This window comes from Neomonachus schauinslandi, chromosome 2 (assembly GCF_002201575.2).
Source record: "Neomonachus schauinslandi chromosome 2, ASM220157v2, whole genome shotgun sequence".
NCBI lineage: Eukaryota > Metazoa > Chordata > Mammalia > Carnivora > Phocidae > Neomonachus > Neomonachus schauinslandi.
This window is the reverse complement of record NC_058404.1, coordinates 1,267,196-1,283,723: the sequence shown is the minus strand read 5'-3', so window position 1 is coordinate 1,283,723 and position 16,528 is coordinate 1,267,196. Positions and strand designations below refer to the sequence as shown.

Below are 16,528 nucleotides of genomic sequence, written 5' to 3'. Positions count from 1 at the left end.
GGGGAAGGGTCACTGGAATTCTCTTTGCTGTAGCTGGAAACCTAATCCTGTTTTTAAAGAGTTGATGAAAGAGGTCATGTCTTTCTTCAGTTGTGGAACAAGAAAAACCCAGATTGTTCAGTAGAAAAAGTCCAGAGTGCAACTTTCTGATGAGAAAAAACTGTAAAATGAACAGACTCTTGCTTTATAAGGCATTTAAAGCCTGTGGCAAAACAGTCTTCAGCAACTTTGAACCCCTGACAACCTACCAAAAGCCCATAGCGTTAGCCTGTAACCAGGAGGGTTTTTCAGAATTATGTACTAGCAGTACTATTATTATTACTGTAGTAATGATAATGGCTGGCATTTACCGCGTACTGACTCTATGCTGCTCTTTACATGAGATCCAGCCTTCATTAGCCACCTGCCCTGTACGCGAATGTGTTATGTCACCTGTTCCCACAGTACCGGGCACACCCTTCCTCTCCCCGCTGATGAGGAAGGAGAGGTTCAAGACGGTTAAGGGACACGCAGGCTCAGGACGCAGAGGCGGGGTGGGGGGAAGGGAGCCGGGCTCTGCCCGAGCAGCACCCTAGCCGCGACTCTGCAGGAAGCACAAGAAAACATTAGGCGTAAGCCTGAGACACTTGGGGTGAGCTTCAGCACTGTTTTTAAAGGCAGCTAAAATTAGTAAGCAACCTGTTTAATTGAAAATGCAGGAATTCAATGCTTATCGATCCTATGGCATTTGGTGATTAGAAGCCCCAGCTACCACTCACTTAGCTCTGGCTACTCTTTGAACAGTTCAAAACAGGATGGGCAAGCCTGCCGGTCTCCCTGCCTCGGGCAGCCACGCCTCTGCGCCCGATTAAAACACCAAACACCACCATCCACCCCAGGGCCACGGATCCCACCGGGGCTGTGAGAGAACTGAGAAATACGTCCTGTGCGCCTGGCAAACACAGCTCTGCACCCCGGATTGTTCTCAGCTCTTCTTACTGGACCGTCCGAGTTTCCACTGCCGTTAGAGCCCAGCTGTCATGGACCTGCCCTGGCCCCACTTCCCTGGGGAAGCCTCCTGGGGAAAGGAAGACAGCCCGAGCTAAGACCGCAAGCAGGCTGAGACGTCAGCCCTGACTCAGAGCAGGCCCGTGTAAGGGGGATCCCGTCACAGGTGTGGTCGAGAACTCAGTGTTACAGGGTTCCCGGGTGTGCGGTCAGAGAGACGGTTCCAGGCAGGAACCTCACATCTGCTCACGGCCTTGCCCCCAGCAGCTGGCCACTGTGAGGACACGGCTTCAGACACCTGACCCGAGGGAGAGGGGAGGGAAGGAATTCCCGACCTGGCTCACACAGCTGGCCTGACTCAGGGTGCTGACGGCTCTCATGTAGCTCTGGTTCCGGGAGCGGAATTTCGGGGAGTTGTAGCTGGCCGAGGGGTCCAGGCTGTGGCTGGCAGGCACGTCGCTTGCAGCTTGCGGGTAGCTCTGGCTAAAAGAGAAAAGAAACGAAGAGAAAAGGCGTTCTGTGAACATGCACGGAAGGGGCAGAGCAGGTGAGGGTCATTCCCACCTGCGCCGAGAGGCCGTTGGAAAGTTTCCAGCTGAATGTGTGTCTTTTGGCGGACATCCTGGCCTTAGGTCCACACTCTGCAGGCTCAGTTACAAATGCAAAGTCATCAGAAGTAACAGAGGATGCCATTTACAAAGCTGCTTTGAGACCTGACTGTTTGTGGCCAGGTAATGAAGTTAGGATCATTCCATGTTAACAAAAAGGTGCCGAAAAGCACCATAACTCACACAGCACAGCAGTGGACGTGGCTCCTGAATTTAAGCCAAAAACCTGAGAATCTCATAAAAGTCATGTTAGCTTTTGGCAGCTTTACACACTCAGAAAAATAAAAATAAAAACAAAAGGCTTGCCTTCAGTTGTAACTCATGCACAGTAGTGCAGGTCACGTACTGCAGACAGAGAGAAAGAGCAGGCTGCGAGGTCCACCCCGCCTCACAATCACGGTGGCCGTGTTCCTCCAAACTCCCTTACAAACCAATGTTCTCTGATCCTGCTTCAGGGTATGCTCTACCGTGAGGGCATTTGGCAGGCAGAAAGGTCAACTTAGCTTAAACTTCTGGCCCACTGAATCCTCTGTTTCAAGTTCTGCGGACAATCTTTTGATAATAGAGTAAAAATTCATTTTATCTGATCAAAAACGGGAGTTGTAAGACCAGATGTACCGAAGCTTCTCTCCTAGTTTGGATCGCAGTGGGAACACGGAGTAGGATCAGTGCAGTGGGAACACGGAATAGGATCAGTGCATGGGCTTGGATGTAAAAATGTGTAGAAATACTCGGTTGCTAAGTCTGGCTCTACAGCCAAAGTTTGTTCCTTGCTTTTCAAAGTAAATTCCTGATGTAATTTGTTTTCTCTGTGATTTACTTCTTTCTGTAAAAATGGGGCAGCAGAGAAACTTGGGCTTAACTCTAAGTTCTGATTAAGCAGAGCCCATTCATTACAGATTTAAAGTCAGTATTTCTGCTAAAATTAAAAATACTTATTTTTACATTCTAGTAGCATACAGTTTATATTGTAAATTATTATTATGGCAATTTTTGTTTTAAAACCAGGTGTGTAACACATTCCAGCTCCCTTCACTCAAAACAGAACAAAACAAAAAGAGGAAGAAATTAGCTGTCATACAGCTGGTTCTCATTTTGGCACCTAACAGGGAGTGGTGGATCTGCCCGGACTCCTCGTGGGATCCCAGGCTGGGGATCCGTATCCGTATGCGCCTGGCCTGACCGCCAGTAAGACAGGTGAGCAAACCCCCAGGCGCGGCCACCTGTCGTGCATGTGGCAGGAAGTGGCCGGAGTCGACGGGAGCAGCACAGTGCGGCCGGACCTCGCCCAGGACTCTGCTGCGTGTGGGGCTCAGGTTGGCTTGCACAACAGCTGGCCTCACCCCGCCAGTGTCTGCGTGTGTTTAGTCCAGCACTGCGTGCGGGAGCGGGAGCCCGGCGGCCTCTGGCAAAAGCCCAGACTTAGGCTCTTGGCCTCACTTCTGACTTTGCAAAAATGCAAACTTTCTGCATCTCCCCTTTCCTTCTGTTTCCTTGAAATGGCTCATTTCACACCTTGCATTTCTGCCGGTTGGTACCAATTTCTTATTTCCTTGCAATATAGTAGCTCTCCCTTCTAATACCACCACCTCATCGTCTCAGGTGAAGGGTCTGAGAGTCCCTAAAGGAGACACCTGTGTCTGTCTCTGTCTCCACAGTTTTAGCTCGGTGCCTGTGAGTGAGGAGATGTCCTCAAAATGAGAGAAGATGACCCTTTTGGTGGCTTTTGGACGGCACTCACCCCTGAGTGAGCCTATGTCTATGATTCTGTGTTTCAAAAACGTTTTCTAACTCCCTGTGATCTCTTTCTTCCAAAGCTGGGCACGCCACTTACAGGACAGTTGCCACTGTAGAGAGCTAAACACATTTTTTCCCTCTTAAACATTGACTCATGATGGTTAATGTTTGCTACAACGATTGTGCTGGATACCCCTGTAAGCACTTGGCATTGTCCAAACGGGACACTGAGTCACTGTGCAGGCTCATGCAGAGTGTAGCAGGGCTAGACTGTGACAGCAGTCTGCTCCAGAATTCAGGCTTTTAGCCCCAAGATCGCAGCTGCTGAGTCATAGAAGCAGAGAGCCCCAAAAGTATGGTCCTTCATTACCATATATTTTAAATAGTTAAAAAAAAAACACAACTTCAACCTCACTAGGCTTAATAGATTTTTTTTTATTGTGACGGTTTAGCATTTTACAATCCCGCCGTGTCCATATAAATCATATAAATGGAAAGCCAGCTATCCACATAAATCACACACCTGGAGGCTGAAAATCAGGACCTGAGACTGAGGAGCACAGGTGGGGTTAGAAGCCGGCAGCAGGTGCCTTCTGCATAGAACGCACACCCCAAGACTCCCGGGGCCCTCACTCCAGAACAGCTCCCCGCTCCTCTGCAGAAACTGTCCTAGGAAACCCATCTCATTCTGAAATCCCCTCAAAGCCCCTTGGTTACTCCCTCAAATGGATAGTTCCTACTTTGGGATCCTAGTTGCCAGGGGGAGAAATAGATTTTCATGTGCAGATTTGCCATAGCTTAGAGAATACTAAAAGGAAACCATAAAAAAGTTTTTCAGAATAACACGAGGATACTTTTTCCAGTTTTTTCCGCTTCCAAATGGTGCCCACGCTGGGCAGTCCTGTGAGCATGGAGGCCGGCATTGAAGGCTGCCGGAGCGAGAAGGAAAGGAGCAGAGGAGGCTTCCTGGAGTCCCCGTGTCCCTTGCTGCTGGCGGCTGCCACGGGGCTGTGGGCTGAATCCCAGGCTCATGAGCTCCTCCCTGACGTCAGACCCCAGGAGACAGATGGACAGAACCACGTACACACCTAAGCAGGCCCTGCCGTCAGCGATGTAGATCCTGTAAGCAGACTCGAGAATCCAGACAAAAGAACCCAGCCCTTTATGTCTGCCACCTCCAAAAAGCGGTAAGCCCTCTGCAGGTTGCATGAAGGGGAAATCCGTACTAACTATGTCCATTCCAAATTCAGAGGCGTCTCTCCACATTGGTTCGGTAGGAAGGGTTAGGAGATGTGTCTGTTGTCGTGTCTTCTCCTGCTTGGGGCACAGGGTCCAGCCCGGAGCTCAATCGTGACTATTTCCTGTCTTCAGAGTAGTTTGTCTGAGGGGCAGGATGCCCGAACAGGCCTGAGCCCCGAGGCCAGAGGGGGACACGGAGCACGGTCACCGGTCACCCCAGGGGAGCTGAAGGGAGGGAGAGGAAGGGCCACCTGCAGACGGCCCGGAGTGAGCGAGGCGGCAGCGGCTCCAGACCGACACAATGATAGTGTAAGTGACCATTCTGAACAGTTCGTCGAGTTTGTCCACGAAGAGGAGAGCCCAGGGGTTATTTGAGAAAAGTCATGAGTTTGGGGCATGAGTCAATGTATTTTTAGAAAGTGAGAGGATCTGTGGGAAAGAGACCCCAGGGGGTGGCGCGAGCAGCCCCCCCTTTGAACACAGCGCTGCATGCATGCTGGGCCCCCAGGGGGTGGCGCGAACAGCCCCCCCCTTGAACACAGCGCTGCATGCATGCTGGGCCCCCAGGGGGTGGCGCGAACAGCCCCCCCCTTGAACACAGCGCTGCATGCACGCTGGGCCCCGCGTCAGGTGATGGAGTCCCACAGTGCACACAGCGGTTCATTCTGGGGGGCGCACACACGGGGGGCCAGCCTGGGTTCGCGCCCTGCTTGAGCCCATGCGTCCTTGCAGACAGGTCTCTACTCTCAGTGAGCTTCTGCCAAGTGCGGCTCCCAGTAATAGGACTTAACGTGTTGAGCTTACTGAATATTACTGAATATTCTACACGATAGGCTTGGAGTGGTGCCCAGCATGTGGCGAGCACTTGGTCAATGGTAACAAACATTACATTTATTTGTCCTCAGAAGGCCTGGATGTGGGGAGGGGGATGCAGAGTAGTGGTTCTGGATTTTCTCCTCTGGCGTTTGGTCGAGATGTCTCATCTGTGGGGAAGCTGTAGGGGAGGGGGCTGCCCAGATGGGGCCCCATTTTCCCACGTGAGATTTTGTCTCAACGAAACATTTCAACCGTTTAAAAATTTTTGAAGAGAACAAAAAAGAGATTTTTCCCCCAAAACAGAAATCCCAGAATGGGACAATAAATACCCAGTCCATTTTTATTCATGGAAACAAAGCTGGTGTAGGTAGGATGTGCAGATCTCCAGTACACAGCTCAGTCCATTCTGCGTGCGTGCCGTAACCCCACATCGTCGTGGGGACTGTGCTGTCCTTCGTCCTAACCACGGTGGTCGGGATGCGTATCTCACTGGAGCTCTGCTTTTCATTCCCTCTGTGTATCTTCTTTTGTGACATGACTTTTCAACTGTCCCATTGTAAAAACTGGGTTATTTGGCTTCCCATTTTTGTTCTGTGGGACTTCTCTGTATATTCTGTGTGCAGATCCTTTGTCAGATAGGAGCATTTTCCTTCGGTCTGTGGCTTGCCTTCTCCTGTTCTTACTGGTGTCTTTGGACAAGCGGAAGTCTCACGTGTGATGCTGAGAGTCGTTCTCCGCTGTGCTGACGTATTCTCTTTGAGTGGTTCTTACCCTGGGAGCTCTCACCTCCTAAGGGACACCGGGCCATGTCTGGGGACAGTTTCAGTTGCCACACTTGGGGGAGGGGCATCTGATGGTAGAAGTTGGAGATGCTGCTGACAAACACCCTCAGTGCACAGGGGGGCTCCCAAAAGGAAAGAACCTCCTGGCCCCAAATATCAGTAATGCTGAGACTGAGAAACCCTGGTCTAGTCTTACACCAAAATCACACCGTCTTACAAGCAGATACTCTCCAGCCAACAGTAGCCTAATGCACATAGTCTCTTCAAGTGCACACTGAGCACTCACTATAATACACTAGACTTTGGGCCATAGAATGGACCTTAACAAATGTTGAACGAACAGAAATCACACCGAGTATGTTGTTGGACTGTAATGACATTAAGCTAGAAATCAGTAACAGAACGGTTTCTGGAAAATCCCCAAGTACTTGGAGGTTAAACAAGAGTCTTCCAAATAACTCGTGATTCCAAGAGGAAGTGTTTGAATGGAGATGAAAGATACCTTGTTCACGGGAGGGTGGGGAGGCTGGGACGACCCTGTCCTGCTGGGTCATCGTCAGGGATAGCGGGATGAATTCATGCTTACCCTAACGGAGGAGCAAAGATCATTTCAGACACACGTGTACCCACTCTGCCTGCTCAGATACCAAAAACTGTTCCCCTAAAAGGAGATGGGGATCCCCAAAGACATGGTGGGTTCCGGGGCTGGGACTCGGAAAAAGCATCAGAGAGTGTGAGTTGTCCAACTTTGCTCTTTCTCAAGATAGTTTTGGCCCTTCCAAGGTTCTGTGCATTTTCACATATATTTTAGATTCTTCCTGTCAGTTTGTCTAGAACCTGAGGTTGCTTTGAATAGTATTGGTTTTGACTGAGGTTGCGTTGAAATTATACCTCAGATGGGGGAGAATTAACATCTCAACATTGAAGTTTCCGTCACCTCATGATGTCACTAGTACCTAGTTATGTCACTCTTCTTTAATTCCTTGGAGCAATACTTGTGGTTCTCAGGGTAGAGATTTGACAATGCTGCTGAGATGTTTAAAACCCATTTACAAATAATAAGTGTGGGCGAGGATGCAGATAAAGAGGACCCCTCCTACACTGTTGGTGGGAATGCAAGCTGGTGCAGCCACTCTGGAAAACAGTGTGGAGGTTCCTGAAAAAGTTGAAAATAGAACAACCCTATGACCCAGCAATTGCACCACTGTGTATTTAACCAAAGGAGATGAAAACACTATGTTGAAGAGACATTGGCTGCATTATGTACAGTAGCCAAGACATGGAAGCAGCCCAGGTGTCCATCAACAGGTGAGCGGATAAAGAAGGTGTGAGGTATGTATGTATATGTACATGTATGTATGTATGTGCATGTACACACGCACACATTCACAGATACAAGCACACACACACTGGAATCTTACTCAGCCATAAAAGAAGGAAATCTTGCCATTTGTGACAACATGGCTGGACCTAGAGGGTATTATGCTGAATGGAATAAGTCGGAGAGAGAAAGACAAATAGCATGGGATTTCACGCATACGTGGAATCTAAAAAAACAAATGAACAAACACACAAAAACCAGAAACAGGCTCTTAAGTACAGAGAACAAACTGGTTGTTGCCAGAGGGGAGGGTGGTAGTGGGGGGGAGGGGGGAAACGGGTGATGGGGATTAACAAGTACAAACTCTAAATTTTACATTTCCCAATTGTTCATTGCTGGTCTAAAGAAACACAGTTGGGTTTTACATATTTTACTAGCACCCTGGCCTTGGTAAATGCCGTTTTTGTTCTAGTATTTGTTTTGTACTTTCCTTAGGTTTTCTGTGTGAACAATCTTGTTGTCTGAGAATAAACAGAATGAAGTTCTTCCTTTTTAATCTCAATGTTCTTTATTTGTCTTGCTTGCCTTATTATTGGCTATCCTCCACCCTAATGTTAAATGAGAATGGTGAGGGTTGATATCCCATCTTTTACCCAACCTTAGATAATCTTAATATTTATATTGGCTCTACATTTTATGCAAATAACCTTCCTCCAACTGAAGGAGCTCCCTTTAATTCTGGGTTTGCTGAGAGTTTTCTTTTTTCCTCATGTTTTGAAACGATCATAACACATTTCTTCTTTATTTGCTAATGTGGTGGATCCCTTCATTGATTTTTATTTTATTTATTTTAAAAATATTTTATTTACTTACTTAATTGAGAGAAAGAGTGAGCAGGGGGAGGGGGAGAGGGAGAGGAAGAGGGAGAGAATCCCAAGCAGACTCCACCCTGAGCACAATGCGGAGCCAACCCACAACCCCAAGACCGCTACCAGAGCTGAAACCAAGAGTCAGATGCTCAACAACCGAGCCACCCAGGCACCCCTCCTTCATTGATTTATAGACATTAAATCAACCAGCATTCCTGGAATAAGTCCTGTTTGGTCATGAAGAAACTGTACTTGGTTCTTTTTATATATTATTGGATTTGGATTGTTAATATTTTGTTAATTTAAAACAACATATTGGTCATTAATTGCCCATTTTTGGGGTAACATTTTTGGTATCAGACTTACACAGGCTTCATAAAATAAGCCAAGAGGTATCCTATTCTTTCACCCTGAAGTTAATGAGTTTATGTATGATTTGTGTTATAACTTCCTTTAGGGTTTAATGGGATTTACCAGTGAAACAATTGTGGCCAGAAGTTTTCTTTGTGAGAATGTTTTTAACAGTGAACTAAATCTTTTTAATACATAATAGAGCTGTGCAGATTTTCTAGTTCTTTTGTGTAGGTAAGTTTTTCAAGGAATTGGTCCAACTCATAGAAGCTGTAGAATTTATTGACATAAATTTGTTTACAGTTTTCCCTTATTTTCCTTTTAATCTCCATTGGAGCTATAGAATCACTCCCTATTCTATTCCTAATATTTATAATATGTATTTTCTCCCTCTCCCCTTTTTTTAGGTGATCAGTCTTGCTAAGCATTTATTAACTTTATTAATCTTTTCAGAGAACCAATATTTGGCATTGCATTTTTCTCTATTGTTCATTTTATATTTTACTGATTCTCCTCTTTATTATTCCTTTCCTTCTTTTAATTTGGATTTAATTTGTTCTTCCTTTCTTTGCTTTTTAAGGTGGTAGCTTAGATTGCTGTTTCTAAGCCTTTCTACTTTTTTAACATAGACATTTAATGCTATGAATGCTGCTTTAGCAGCACACGCAAACCTTCACATGTTGGATATTCACCATCACTCAGTTCTAAATAATTTACAGTTGCCTTTGTGATTTTTGTCTTTGACCCATGATTTATCCACAAGTCTGATATGAGCTTTTCTAGGTATCACATGGTGTCCTCTGGTACTCTAATTACACGTATATTAGTTTACTTTTCATTATTCCACATTTTTCTGAGGCTATTTCTTCCCCAATATTTTACCTCTCTTTTCTTCAGCTTTTATATCCATTGATTTGTTTTCAAAAACCAAAATTTTTTCCTTCTGCTTTCTCAGTCTGCTCTTAAGCAGTGAATTTCTCACTTCAGATCATGTACTCCTCTGTTCCTGAAATGTGAGTTGGTTCTTTCCACCATCTGTTCACTCATCAAGACCATCTTTTCCTTTAAGGCATAGACCCTTATAATAGCTGCTTTCAAGTTCTTTCTGCATCATCCAAACATCTGGGTCATGTCAGGGTTCATCTTCATGTGTTTCTTGCTAGTGAGTTTCACTTTGGTACAACTTTGCATGGTTTTTTTCTTCTTTTTTCTTAGGTACCATGGACGCTGTTGATAGAGACTCTGGATCCTGTTATCTTCCTCTGAAGAGTATTGATTTTTGTGTTGGTGGATTGTCTTGAACTGTGGATGCACGGTTTTACGCATTCACAGGATGGATCCGTGGAAAGCTCCAAGTGTTCACTGAGTTTAATGTTCACCATGTTTTAGATATCTCGCTATTTTTGAGACACCATGAGTTGCTGGGCTTCAATCCCTAAACTTTCAATCCTCTTCAGAGGGTAGCAGTTGAAAATTAGACTCCGTTCAGGGGTCACCAGTTTTTACACAGATGTTGCTGTTCCCCGACTATGGCTCCTAGGTTTCTGTCTTGTCCCTGCCCCCTAATTCCTCTTGCCACTTTGGAAACCCCAAATCCTATTCCTTAATATCCAAATTCATGACTGCAGCCTTTTGCTTAAATTCTTACTGTCCCATACCATGAGGAATAGAGAAAGTGCTCAGAAAAGATTATTACAAATGTGGATTTCACTGAGTGTGGTTCCTTTTTCAGTATCTGAAGATCATCTACTTCCTGCCTGCTATAGTTTACTGTCCTGTATTGTTTATATTAACATATATGTTCATATGTACATATAACACATACATATGACAGATATATACATATCTATACATATATACAACAGATATATACAGTTGATCCTTGAACAACACAGGAGTCAGGGGACCTAACTGAGAATCCACGTTTTGACTCACCCCAAACTCTACCAATAGCTTAATATTGACCAGAAGCCTTACCAATCACATCAACAGTCAATTAACGTATGTTTTGTATGTTCTATGTATAATATGCTGTATTCTTACAATAGGATAAGCTAGAGAAAAGAAAATGTTACTAAGAAAATCATAAGGAAGAGAAAATACATTTACAGTACTGGATTTATATTAAAAAGACCTGTGTATACATGGACCCGCATGGTTCAAACCCATGTTGTTCAAGGGTCAACTGTGTATATTTGTAGCAGACATATAGAATATATTCCAGAGCTTACAACTGTTTTCTGTAAGAGAGTTAGTTCTCCAGAACTCTTACCCATTCAGTTTTATTTTTTTAAATTATGTTGTTTTGGTGGAATTGGTCGCTTGTTTGGCTCACTGACATCTCAATGATTTCATTGTTGTTTAGGGGATTCACACTGGGAGAGGCAGAGTCTGACTCCTATTACAGGATCACACAGGTTGGGCATTTCTTCTTGCAGACTCCCTTAAAGCTACAGTTGGGCACATGACCTAAGTGCCTCCGATGAGATGCATTTTCCCAAGGCTCCAGGTGACAGCTAAGCAGGACCCATGCTGTTGACGGCCACCGTGGAAGCTGCCGGCTCTCGTTTACAAGGTCTGGTTTACAAAACTACTACACAGTAGTTCAGACATCACTGCCCTTGTCCTGTGCAGGGGTATCAAAACTGTGAGGTCTTTGCACAAGGGGTTGGAAAGGATGGTCTTCACGCAACTACTTTAGAGGTGAGGTTTATGCCCCTGGTTGCAGGGCTTTCCAACCCACTTCTCTTTCCCTTCTGGAGATTCTCAGAGAAGCCCCGTATTCTTTTCATGAACTCCCTTCCTGCTTCTTTAAAGAGTCTGCTTTCGAGCTCCTTTATGAGTCCTGGGAGAGTTTGCAGACGATCCTGCAAGCGCTCTGTGTGATGATAGAGCTGTGTACCCCAGGCTGTAAGTGCTCAGAGTGACCGCAGAGACCACACCTGAATTTATAGGGAACAGTGGCTCTGCCGAAAGGCTCCCTTGGGTTCATTTTTACTGAAAGTCTTTAAATTGGCCTCACTACCAATATCTCTATGAGGAATTGTGTATAAGCAGAATAGAAGGTATCAATTTAAATCTTTGACATTTAACGTTTCTGAGGTTTATTTTTTAAATTCAATGAGCTATAACATCTTTCCCTATAATTTATTTTTCCGAAGAGACACAAAATAGAGGCCAGGATTAGTGAACTTCTATAAAGAGTTGACGTCAACAGAGAGGAACCCAGCAGTGCGGGGACCAACATCAGGCAGGACTGAAGCAGAACAGGCCCTCTAAAAAGGTTTTCTTCTTCAGCATTAAAATGCTCTCCCCAAATAGGTTTATCCAGCAAAATGAGTCATTCATCTAACAAACATTTATTGGGTGCCTAACACAGAAAGATGATTGAATCATTGCCCCTTGTCCTCAAAAAGCCGGCTATGCTGCCCATAAATTTTAATGGAATTCGATTTTCTGAAGGATGTATTTAAAGAGATCCAATGTCTTCCTGAAAATCTTGTCTTTGTCCTACTTCAACTGCTTTATGGTTCAACTTCTGAAATGTGTTTTAAAGGAAAGGTGGTAATATTGTGCAGAGGAGTATGAATTAGATTGCACTTTAAGGAAAGCAGAGAGTTCAAAAACTCAGAGAGAAGGGTCGGTATTAAGGAAAAGCTCCAACTACTTATCTTCCACATATAGGTGTCGATATATCACCATTAACAGATGTAAATGTGTCGAGATAGATGAAAAAATCTGCTCTCATTACAAAATTATGTGTCTGTAAGCCTTCAGAGATTAAAGTAGTGAATAGAAATAAAAGAAAAAATTTAAAACAAGGGATAAATTTTTATATAAATATTGTACGTTTATACGTATAGTATAATATAGTACGGAATCCATTGCAAATTTATATTATTAAATACTAAATGAGGCACGGTCACTTTAAACACAGTCTGGACGTTTCCTGAAGGGTTAAATGTAATTCCACATAGTCAAGCAATGCTACTCCCAGGTATGTGTCTAAGAGAAATATGTCCACACACATTTGTGCAAGGATTCACAGCAGAATTACTCATAAGAGCCCCAAAGTGGAAGCAACCTAGATGTCCATCACTGATGGATGGGTAGATACACGGTGGTGTATCCATACAATGGGTGTCACTCAGCCATAAAAGCAGGGGGCATACACTATAATATGCACGAAACATAAAAACCATAATGCTCAGTGCAAGAAGCCAGACACAAAAGGCACGTATCGTAGACCTACATTTACAGGCAGGTCCCAGGACAGGCAAACCCAGGGAGGCTGAAAGCAGATTAGTGGTTGCTAGGGGCCGGGGGACTGATTGCCAGTGGGTACCGGCTTTCTTCTTGGTGTGAAGACATGTTCTAAAAGTGATCACATTGAAGACTGCACAGCCCTGAATATACTAAAATTGTTGAATTGTGTGCTTCAAACGGACGAATTGCATGGTGTATAAATTATATCTTCATAAAGCTTTTAGAAATCAGATATGAAAAGTGCTATATTTAGTTTTTCATCATTTGGGTCATAGGCTCTTAGCAGCGCCCAGAGAGGATTTAGTGTGGGTAACAGTCACAGCGAATCTTCCACGAATACTTCTGTTGTCCTTGATGTTGGTTATGATTCTCCAAGGAAGATAATCTGATAATCAAGCTGGTTTCATAAATGCAAGAAAATCTTGACTGAGGGGAGACAGCACCCCCAGGTCTGGAGCTGTGATGCAGTTGAGATTCAAGCCCAAAGATCTCACACCCCCAAGCGTGCATATGTTACTTTGTATCATATAGAAACATTTTAAACATTTGCAATGGATCATCACAACTGCTTGTTAAGTTAATAGTTGAGATGAGCACAGAGCTGCGCTACGGTTTGTTTCCAGAACAGAGAGCTGCCTCTCCGGGGCCATCACTGGCTCATGCGCCCGACCGAGTTACCGAAGGACCTCAGGCTCCATTGCCCCCTTAGAAAACAGAACATAGAGTCAGCGGGGGTGCAGGGTTTGCAGGGGGAAGGAACGGCTCCTGAAATGAGCAAGGCACAAAAGCCTTAAATTGCTAAATAAAGAAGTCCTGTACTGAAGGGGCATTTTAGGTAAACAGGGATGGAGGAATTTTCTAAAGCTAATGTAAAAAGTATGGGTTGGTCTCAGTAGATGGTCAAATTTGGGCATTTAGGAGGAATTCTCGCTGTTATCCGCTTTAAGTTGTGAACAAAGCAAACTCGGGGGAAGGTGGATATTGCCTTGCTTCTCAAGGATGTTATAAATCTTATCCTCTGAAAGGAACTACAGTTCACCATCCGCATGAGTGGTAACAGATATGCAAATTGTTTCCATCAGCTTCCCCTTAAATTATTCAGCTCCCCTGAAGAGGGAAGGGATAAATGTTGAGAAGAGCAGATCTGAAGCCAGAAGACCTGGGTCTGAAGTCTGAATTTCATCCGTGTGCATCCTCGAAGAACCTGAGCAAGCCATGGATGTTCTTGACCCACACTTTCCTCCTTTGACTATGAAGACAATGATGATCCCTTCCTACGTAACTCAGGGGGTCGTTCAGAGGGTCCCGGGAATCCAGGCAGTGGAGAAGGGGAAGCTTGCTGTGGTGTAATGCGCTTCGTCCGCTCCTGCTACTGGTGTTTCTGACGACAGATGTGGCCCCGGGGTGCTCAGCCCGACTACATCACAGGGACCCCACTGGGCAATGCTGAGCTCACTGCCTACCACAGAGAGCTGTTCTTGTGCCTAGACCCTTTCATTATTATTAACAGCTAGGCCTTCTTCTATGTTTGAGATTTTCTTTTAAAACCAAGTACATAGGTTTTCTCTTTATAAAGATTTCTGGCAGTTACTGGTTTATATTTAAAGGCTAGTGGCAAGGCAACAAGAAAACATCCACTCAGTGGTTTTGCAAATGCTAACCTATACCCAAATCCCCTGGGTGCTTGTGAATAATGCAGATTCCTGGATCACATTCCCAGAGATGGGTTTAGAATGTTTAATAAACATTCTAGGTGATTCCACTGGGGTGGTCAGTGGACCAGACCACACTCCAGAAACACAGATCTACTTGGATACAGGAATAGGGACCCCCATTGAAAGACCTTTTAAAGAATCTGCATTTTTATCCATTTCATCCACAGATAATAAACACACTAATGAAGCCTCTTTTCTGCGGTGGTAGGAGACAGGGTCTGTATCTACATTCTCAGCAAGCTAGAATGCATTTATAGCAGGTTATATAACCATGGGTCCTGGAGAATAAGCCTCCAGCCATGTAGATCCTGGCCACGTGGGAGCAGAGTCTACAGTGTCTGCCAAACCACAAAGCAAACTTCAGTTGTTCCTCTGTGTGGTCATCTGTTCAAACTTCGTTAGGCCCCTGCTCTGTGCCCCTTCACTTCAGGGGCACTGAGAATGGGGCCCTGTGGCTCTGGAGTGCTGACATTGGTCCTGACGGCGATGCGGGATGGGGGCGGCCCCTGGGCATCCCGCGTTGGGATGGAGAGGCAGGACCAGGAACACTTTTCCCTGAGGAGAACTGACTTCAACAATTTGCACTGGATCTCATCAAATATTAAATGGTCAAACATTGGAGAGCAGTTTCCTGCCTGGAGAACACTGGGGCAATGGGGGGGCTGGCTCAGAAGTGCCCTAATCCACCTGCCGCCTGGATCCCCCATACAATCACAAAGACGGGAACCCCCCATCCAGGTGGGGGAAGCAGGACAACAGACACCACATAGCTCCTCCCACGACATCGTTGGACAGGACTTCGGGAGGAGTGACTCAGAGAGGCCCCCACACTCAGGTATGTGGCTCCTAGAGACTCTGAATGGGCTGTGCATTCCAGCGACCAGCCTTCCGAGTCCCCGGAGAACAAAATGTTCAGAAGAAGCCAGACAAGTAGGACAAAAGGAATACTGCTGGCCAGGCCAACCAACTTCTATGGCGTAGAAGTAATAGTGGATACGTTAGTGAGTTAATTACATTAACACATCAATGAATGCTTGTAATGAATGCATCACCATTAATTAACTGGTTACCCACTTATTTAACCACTACTTACTGAGAAACAACTACATGCGTGTCGTGGCGCCAGGAGAGAAACAGAGCACAGCATGTGTGCATGGAGCTTATCTGCCCTGGGTCGGGGTGGGGGAGACAGCTGACAGATGACAAAAACTACCTAGCTTCAGATCGTGATGACCAAAGAAGTTAGAGCCACAGTCAATTACTCCTTCATGAGGCAGTCGGCAAAAAGAAGTAAGATAAGGGAAGTCTGAAGACGATGGAAAACCGGACGCATCCCCAGTGGTGAGAGCTCACCAGCCTGGCAATGGCCCGTGGCCTGGGGAGCAAGTCCTTCCTGTCCAGTATCCCTTGCCGCCCCTCCTGGATTATCCAGAGTGGTTCCCGAGAGTCTGGTCACCAGGGCCACGGAGGGCAACCAGCCCGGTGAGCGTGGCCGGAGGGGAGCACGCCAGTCCCCATGTGGATTCAACTCTGGGGTTCACGAGCGTGAACCCCAGAGCGCCCCAAAAGGTCCGTGCCATCCCTCTATGGGTCTACAGTTCCTTCTCCCCTGACCTCCAATCCAGAACCGCCATTTCACGGTCCCCCTGCTCTACGTGCCCCACCCACCCCCTCTGCTCTCTCCCTCCCTAACAAGGACTAGCATGGGGGGAGCTCCCAGGAGCGCCCCTCACCACCTGCACCCACCTGTCAGGGTGTTGACCCAATTCACCCAGACCCATTCTCTCCGTCCAGGACCCACCTCCCAGACCCCCATCTCTCCGTCCCAGGACCCACC

At 45.9% G+C, this 16,528-nt stretch overlaps 1 protein-coding gene across 1 annotated transcript in view; it reads right to left on the bottom strand.

The window, feature by feature from the left end:
* DLGAP2 (DLG associated protein 2) overlaps positions 1-16,528 on the bottom strand; it is a 184,001-nt gene that overhangs the window by 68,273 nt on the left and 99,200 nt on the right. Inside the window, exon 5 of the mRNA XM_021694152.1 lies at positions 1,323-1,470. Within this exon, the coding sequence (XP_021549827.1) occupies positions 1,323-1,470 (148 nt within the window). The remainder of the gene's footprint in view (positions 1-1,322; positions 1,471-16,528) is intronic.